Source organism: Camelus dromedarius, chromosome 10, assembly GCF_036321535.1.
Source record: "Camelus dromedarius isolate mCamDro1 chromosome 10, mCamDro1.pat, whole genome shotgun sequence".
NCBI lineage: Eukaryota > Metazoa > Chordata > Mammalia > Artiodactyla > Camelidae > Camelus > Camelus dromedarius.
The window spans coordinates 74,269,419-74,277,856 of record NC_087445.1 but is presented as its reverse complement, the minus strand read 5'-3'; the positions used below and the strand labels follow the sequence as shown (position 1 = coordinate 74,277,856).

The following is an 8,438-nucleotide window of genomic DNA, read 5'->3' as shown; positions in this document are numbered from 1 at the left end:
CATCCAGGGACCTAATTCCCGTCTAAGGTTCCTGAAATCCGACGTGCTGCACTAGGAGACTCCTCTTCTGATGAGCGTAAGAAACCACGGAAGTCACTGCCTAGGTCGGCGTCCAGGCCCAGCTTCAGTCCCACTGAATCTGAATCTGGATCTGCAGGACTGGGGGCTCGTAAGTCCGTGCTGTGCACAGAACCCCAGGGAAGTGGGAGGCAGCGGTGGGCGGGGACCACAGAGCAGGCTGCGGCCCCAGAACCTCGCTGAGGCCTCCCTTCCCAACAAGCCGACAGAACCAGCGAGGCCACACTGGCTGTAAGGTGACAGATTACATCACATGGAAAACTTTTATTAAAACATTTCAAAATACAACTTTCCAATATGTAAAAATCTAAACAACTGCCCCCTTCCAGGCCTCCCCTGCTAATGACCCGAGCCGGAACACCATTGCATTCTGGGCCTCAGAGGGAACGAGTTCCCACTCCCACGCTGGTGCAAGGCCGTCCCCGCTCATCAGCAACGGCCTCGGCGAGCCCAGGCCTGAGTTCTAATATGCCCAGACCTGAGCAGCGCTGCGCTACAAGCACTTGGATAAGACAGAAGTTACGATCTCTCAGCCACCCCTTGGGACTCCTGTTGTGGTCCCGGGCAGGAGCAACGGTTTCTCAACTCCTGGGTCTACCTGTGCTGTGGTTAAATGACGAAGAGCCAGGACGGTGACCAATGTCACCATCACCTACTGGAGATAAAAGTCAACTTCTCAATCAGCTGCCCTCCCTTCTCCAGAGTAGACGTGAGCTGTGGGACACATGGCGCCCAGGAGCCAGACCGAGGAGGTGAGCCAGACCAAGGAGGTGAGCCAGACCGAGGAAGCTGCTCCAGGGCAGCGCACCGGCCAGTCAGTGCTCACTGGGGTGCTCGCCATGCCCGCCTCACCCCCCCACCGCTCTGAAACTCAGTGATGCCAGCATACTGCATAAGGGAGTTTCTCTCCCTCCACCCAATCGTGAAGTTGGCACCTTGAGGGCCCTGATATCCAACAGCAAAAGGGACATGAAGAAGAGACACCATGTTATATCCTCCAAAGGGGGCTGGCCAGCACTCGACCTCTTCCCTCCGGGAAGGCTCTGGGCAAGGAAGACCAGGGAGGCTGTCTGGGAGAAGCTCTTGGCTCTCAATACCCTGTGCTGGGTTTTTTGGCGCTGCCTTTGAAGACACACTGCTGTCTGCTGGACGGCTGTGCAGGTTTCTCAAGGCCACAGGAGTGAGGAAACCTCTCTCCTTGGCTGTGACCTGAAAACGCCCACATACATTCTGTATGGAAACAGACCAAGCGGTTTAATAGCAGGGGGGAAACAACGAACAGAAAACAAAACAAGCAATCAAGCATCTCTGGAGTCTGGTTTCCGCTGTTTCTTTCTGGGTGTGTATTTCAGTTAAGAATGTCCATCTCAAAGGACTGCTCCAGGGTTTCTCAGCAAAGAGGAGCTGAGAACGCAGTTGGTCACAGGAACAGAAAGGAGCACAGACACCCGCTCAGCTTCTCCAGCCGCCGAAGCCCTGGACAGACCTGCAAGGAAGCACCGGGAGAGGCAGATCAGCTCCTGCTCCGACGAAGGGGCTTCGGGGCTCAAGCCACTGACAGTGTGCGAAGTTCAGGACTTTGAATTTTTAATGTCATGCAATTCTACACAGACACATAGAGTGAGGATCAAAAAATAAGACTTGGTAATGGGATTGGTGCCCAGGACTCAGCATGAAGCTTCTGAGACACTAACAGGGAAGTAAGGAAAAGCCTTTCTCGAGTCCTGCCTTCTGGTCTCTGCTCATCAGGAGGCAGACTCTTTTCTGTCTCATGCACGGCCCTTGAGGAGACCAGGCCTGGCACCTCCTGCCACCTGCCTACCAAGATCAGCAAGTCCACAAAACCCAGAACCTGCTGCTGAACCACCACGCTTCCAGGACAGGAAAGACGGACACAAAATGTACATACAGAGCAAAAACCGTATCTCCACCTCCCACACACTCTTCCATCCTCATTTAATGACTCAACACCAGAGAGGGATACTTACGAGCTAGATGATCCAAAGCTGAATACTGCAGAAGAGGAAAAGGGTGGAGTTAAAACAGACACTTGAGAGACAAAGGTGGTCTCTAGGCCACATTCTTCCCCTCCCTTTTACCCCCAGGGAAAGCCCTCCTCCCCTACTTTCTGCAGGCCGACTGGGAAGGAAGGGGAGGGGTCCTCTCCGGATTTCAGGGTTCCTCCCTCCTCCCTGGCGTGGTGTCTGCAGAGGGTCTTTGGCACAGCCTATCTCACTGCTGTACCGCACCATAGAGATCCATTTCATCAGCAAAATGTGTTTTTTCCACTTTTCACATAAAGCTTCCTCTTCCTCTTAAGGCTAGAGCATCAAGATGCCCGGGTTCTAGGCCTGGCTCTGCTGCTCACCGGCTGGCCTTTTGGGCAGATTGGCCCCTTGGAGTTCTTGTGTCATTTGCAAAATAATAATGATGCCTAACTTCTCTGCCTCAGAAGGGTGTTGCAAGGGTAAAAGCAGAATGTACGCATCCTACTATCTGCAGAAGCAGAGGGTCAAACGAAAGTAAGGCATTTTGTGGAGTCTTTACATCTTATTTTTATTTTTTTCTACATCTTACTTTTTGAGTCTCCTAGTGTAACTTTTAAACCAAGGTCTAGGAGGATGGTTTTTTTTTTTTTTTGGGTTCTCAAATCTTGAGGGAAAAGTCAAGTCAGCCATTTCTTTATTTGGTAAGAAATGGCACAATGTTACAAGTCTTAATTAAAACCTAAAAGAACGTTTTGCCTTTCAAGCGCTTCCTGCTTTTACAGTACCAGCCCGAACAGCCAGGCAGAACCGCCTGTTCTTTTGGAGGGGTGGGGGGTGGGGATCGGGCATTTACTGAGGAGAAGACAGGAGGGACCACAGTGAGGGAGGATGTCTGGCTGCCTACCTCCTCCGCCTGATCCAAAGCTGGAGAATCCCCCGCTCTGGGTCCCAAACCCAGAAGACTGTTGGGACAGCGATCCAAAAGTTGGGGCGTTCTGACTTGCGAGGGTGCCGAAGGATGTGGTGTTGCTGCTGCTCCCAAACCTGGGTTCCGGAGGGAAATCAGACCACAGTTAGCGCAGCCACGCAGTCCCTCTGCTGCCCGACTGCCTCAGTCCACCCTCCTAAGTCTTAGGATGCACGACATACATGATTTGAGGTGACGTGCTTGGTTTAAATTAGCAGCCGCTCAGAAAAAACAGGCTAGAGCCCAGAGCAAACCTTCAGCTCAGCTTTGGGAAGAAAAATAATAGGAATACAACATGAAATCCAATTTGCCTGGTGTTTCAGTGTTCGTCCGCTGTCTGGAAATTCCAGCTCATTGGTCCTGCTCTAACCCTACTCCTCCCGCCGGCTTCTCCTACACGACTGTGGGGGCTCCTCACAGGTCAGCCGGGGTCACAGACAGCTTCATGGCCAGGGACCCGAAAAAAGGTGACAGGCTCTCTCGGGGATTTCATACCAAAGTGGGTACTCAGCTCTGCTAGACAAAATGGAACTAACCTGCCAGGCAGGATTTCTGTGGGAGAGCCCCCATCGCCAAGGCAGAATATGATACTTTCTTTTTTACTAGTGAGGAAAACAGCTGGTTTCAAATAAGTAAAAACCTCAAGATCCCTAGTCAACCACAGCCCTTCTACCAGCTCTGTGGCCTTACGTGCTGGGCGGTCACTGGGGAGATCAGCGCCCACCAGAGCCTGCCGAGAAGACTGGCTTAAGTCAGTCCCAACTCTCCTTTAAAAGCTTTCCTTAATTTCAAGTCTTGGGGTTTCCTGATTTCTTGGGAGAAAATTAAGAGACCCATCAGTCTCTGCATGAAATCCAAGAAGCAATATACCAACTCGCTCACTTTCCTTGAAACTCACCAGCATTTTTGTACAGAATCTCTCACGGAAAGGGTATGAACATGTTTATTTTCAAGGTAAAGACACTGTCACCTTGCCAACACTCATCCCGAGTACCCTGACAGGTTCTCCCAAACACCCCCAATCTTCAGCTTTACACGTCCTGAGCGAGCGCCAAGGGCGGCGAGAGGTCTATCAGAGGTTGGCTTCAGACAGTAATACCTCTTCTGAACGAGACCCTTTGCAGTCGCCACCACACGTACCTTACTGGGACTCTGTGGTGTGGTGAAGGCTATCTTCTCGGGATTGTGGTAACCAGGCTGGATTTTCTGGGCCCTTACAAGCAAATCTGACAGTAAGAGCAGCTCTGAGCACCTGAGACTCTGAAATGTGTACGGGGTCCTGGCAGTGCCTCCGCGGCCACTGGCCCAGGGGACTGCGGACTGAATACCCACTCTGGGGTCTGGAGTAGGGCAGGGGACACAGAGTTGTTTGCCCAGGACAACGGGTCTACTGCACAACAACCCCAAGAGGAAAGAATCCGGTGAAAGCTATTCACCCAGAATTTCCTAGCAGTAGTCACCACACAAGGGCAATCTCAGCTGTCAAGCAGCCAAGGTGAGACTAATCCCCTTCCTTTAACCAATCCTTTAGCTCCAACAGGAGGACAGGGACCTGCCAACCAGTACCCTGTGTAACAGGGGACAGCAACACAGCAGATGTCCGCCGTGTACTCGACAGAGTCTGGCTTGGAAGAAACAAGCCTTCCGCCAGAGAGAATAGGAATCCTGGAGCGACTGGCTCGCTGATTGAGGGAAGGGCCTTCAGCTCAGTCAAGAGTAGGGATCAAAACAGGAGAGCTGGGCCCAGTGCCTCTGCTGGCCTGAGCGTGGGGGCTTCCCCAGGCCCTGCCCCGGGGGGCTTACCCGAATCCTCCTGCGCTGGCAGCCGCAGTACCCTCTCCGAACACTTTGCCTCCCGTCGAGCCCAGAGGGCTTGTAAAGGCTGGGGCTGAACCGAATGCTGGCACCCCTCCAAACCCAGGGGATCCCCCAAAAGTAGGAGGGCTGCCAAACACTGGAGCAGCACCGAAGCCACCTGAGCAAAACAGAGGCAAACAAACAAAAACAGGGAGAAAAAAGGGAGACGAGAAGAGAATGAGTAGTGAGAAACCAAATCAAAAGAGGAAGGAAAAAAGGGAAAATATGTTAGAAATTCAAATACAAAACACTAGAGCAAAGGGTAATAATATCTCTTCTATCAGCAAAACGATAAAATCAAACCCAAACCAAACACTAAACCTCCACCCTCTCCATTTCTAGCAGAGGGCCTGGGGTCCACTCAAGAAAGCTCCTTGGAATTTTAAGACTCCAGCAGGCTTCATGTTTGTCTGCGAGATCCCCAGTCCCTCCCAGAGGCAAGCTGGACTCATCGGCTCCAAGGCTCTTGAGGCCTCGACCCGACTGCCACCAAGAACCAACTCGGTGCCTCTCAGGCCCTCTGTGGTCTCTGACTTCTCACCAAAAAATCACTCTCAAAACCTCCAATCCCTATCCAGCTGTCAAACTGGCCAGATTTTATTACTTATCATCACACAGGCAAGGCATGTAGCTTCATGGAAGCACAAATGATAAAGTTAGAGGCTCAAAATCCCCTCTGGGGGAGAATCTGGGAGCTGGTTACAGTGGGGACGGAGACACACGGTGCTGGCGCTCAGCCAGGTGCTTGTTACTTATTTAAAGCCCGATGCTCTCGCATCTCTCACAGGAGTCTCCTTGTGCAAAAGAATTTTTTTAAAATGCTCTCTCTCCCCTGTCAGAATACTCCTCAGTAAACAAGCACACCGAGTTTCTTGTCTGGAGGAAGGCTGCTGCTGCGTGGCTGTGATAAGGCAAACAACCAGCTGCAGGAGAGCCCTCGGCGGCCACAGCCCCGGGCAGGCTCCCGGCAGCACCACTCGGGTGGACACAGGCCGGGGGCGGCACAGGCAGTGACCGCACAGGCAGGGTCAGGCGCGCCCGAGGCAGCCCCCCCCCCCAACATTAGTGGATGCCCATTGGGCAGGAAGACAGACGAGCCTTCCCTAACTACTCCTTCTGCTCCTAAGGAGGCTTCCCAAGCCCCAAGGACTACTTAAATTATTCCAGGCTATTAGCAGAGACCCTCGGTGAGAATCGGCTGAACGAATAAAACGGTACAAGAAATGTGCTCTCAAGGGCAGTATCTCTTAAAATGACTGCTGGCCTAGCAGCCACATGCTGAGCGCAATAATGGTGGCCTAGCTCAGCAAGGAGGCGACTTGCCCAAGGAGACGGAGGCTTCCTTCTAGGACACCCCTTTCAGAAAGTGAATTCCGTTGTTTGAGGCATCAGTCAGGCCTTTTTTGTGTGTGTGCTGAGAATCAGCCAATGCATTTTTTTTAAACTGAAGTGTAGTCGATTTACAACGTTAGTCTCAGGTGTACAGCAAAGTGATTCAGTTACACATATACCTATACATGTATTTTCAGATGCTTTTCCATTATATGTTATTACAAGTAATTGAATACATTTCCCTGTGCTATACAGCAGGTCCTTGTTGTTTATTTTATATATAGTAGCGTGTATCTGTTAATCCCAAACTCCTCAATCAGGCCTTCTTATTAAAGTATAACCACACCACAAGCTTCTGCCACCGGAATCAGGGAAGACCAAATACGAGATATGAAAAGCTGTCAGCTGAATTCCTTGGTTCACTTCTATTTTGTGATTCAGTCATTTGCTTATTTACCATTAACAGCAGAAGCACAACTGAGAAGGTACTTTCTGCTCGGGCTCAGGTTGGGGTTTACATTCTGTATTTTAAAACCTTGAGTGAAATTCCAAGCCATGATAATGGAGACTGTTGGGTTACAAATATAACAGACTGGAAAAAAAAAGTGCTAAAAAAACCCTCACAGCTGAATTATTGAAGACTGATCCTGGATCTGGTTACGCTTTCTTCCTAGACACACAGGGCTTTATCTAGTGCCTTGTATTCAATATTGTTCAGAGTTCCTGGTGGAAGGTGAGTGAAAAATGAGAAGTCACAACGATACAGAAAGTAAACTGGACAGGGAAGGGAGGAGATTAAATACACACACACACACACACACACACACACAAAGTGCCCCCTAAACAACGAACCCAGGTCACAGCGAAATGAAAAGGGAAGAGAGTGGTCACTGTGGCCTTACTTTTGGAGATAGGCAACTCACTCCTGATGCTAGGAGGGGCCCAATTTTATTAGATGCTGTATTTTCAAGATTTTCTTCTCCAGAAGAAACAGAAACTCAGCAGTAATCAATGATGGTAAGATTTCTGATTTCCCGAGGGCCCCAACGTGCCAGGGGCTGTACAGCAGTCTGTTTTGATCTGCCCAACAACCCTGGGATCCCCCTGCACAGGTGAGAAAACTGAGGCTTAGAGACTATGTTGCTTGTCTGGTTTGGCCAGCTGTTACTGATAGAGCTGGGACTGGAACAAAGTCTGAGTGACTCAGAGGGCCACCAATCATCTGACCATCACGTGTCACGCAGCTTCCCTCTGCTGCCATTTGATTCACAACTCCAGTGACAGGACAGCGTGAACCCAGTGGACTGGGGGCAGCAGTAAGGTCATTCTGAGTGTGTCCCACCTCTGTCCTCTCCTCAAATCACCTCCAGTAGTACTACTTCCTAAGGCAACTACACTCCAGGGAGGATGGACACTTCTGGAATTTCTCAGAGACCCACCCAAACCATCAATCCAAAATCCCTCCAGTCTTCAATTTAGGTAGTTTCATGGGAGCAAGTAATCAAATAGGAAAAAATATTCTGAAAGGTGAGAGGACAAATTTTCTGTAAGACTGAAAAAATAAAAGGGGCAGATTCTCAAAGCAACTGGGACACGATCCCAGGACAAGGAACAACATATAAGAAAAACACAAGAATCAAAGAAAACACTATCAGGTTCCTCAAAAAATAAATCTAAAAGTCTTGATGATTAATACGCTCAAACTTCTCAGTCAAATAATATTTACCTTGTGAACTAGAACCAAAAGCTTTTTAGCTCTTTCATTTTTATGTCCTTCACTGCAGGGAAGGGTGGGGGCAAAATAAAGCTGCAATGCTCATTGCTGGTCCATTTTAATTCCAGGGAAGAGTCTAAAAAAACAGCAAAGATTAACCCATCTCAGTTATGGGTCTGAGTAAAGGTGCATAGTGCATTTGTTTTTGTTTTTTTTGCGGGGGGGGGGGCGTTAATTAGGTTTATTTATGTATTTATTTTAATGGAGGTACTGGAGATTGAACCCAGGACCTCATGCATGCTAAGCACATGCTTTACCACTGAGCTCTACCCTCCTCGCCACAGTGCATTTGGAAACCACAGCAACTGAGGTTCTAAAAGGTGGGATTAGAGAGGTACCAATCCGGGGTACCCTGCTCCTCAGTCACAGCCGCCTGGGCACCTGCTTCTCGGGTAGGATCCTTCCTCAGGAAGCCCCATATACTCAGAGTATCCTGCTTGCT

General features: G+C 50.0%; 1 protein-coding gene across 6 annotated transcripts in view; it reads right to left on the bottom strand.

Annotated features, from left to right (window-relative positions):
- Window positions 1–310: 310 nt before the first annotated feature.
- The window catches only part of NUP214 (nucleoporin 214), a 90,806-nt gene continuing 82,678 nt past the window's right edge, over window positions 311–8,438 (bottom strand). For 4 of the 6 annotated variants that reach the window (XM_031450716.2, XM_031450718.2, XM_031450717.2 and 1 more), the window contains 4 exons: window positions 4,837–5,008; window positions 2,971–3,110; window positions 2,067–2,091; window positions 311–1,564 (listed from right to left, as the gene is read on the bottom strand). In XM_031450716.2, the coding sequence (XP_031306576.2) occupies window positions 1,446–1,564; window positions 2,067–2,091; window positions 2,971–3,110; window positions 4,837–5,008 (456 nt within the window). In that variant the 3' untranslated portion in view covers window positions 311–1,445. Of the gene's footprint in view, window positions 1,565–2,066; window positions 2,092–2,970; window positions 3,111–4,836; window positions 5,009–7,247; window positions 8,073–8,438 lie in introns of those variants that run through there. The other 2 variants (XM_031450719.2, XM_031450720.2) reach the window with 2 other exon arrangements.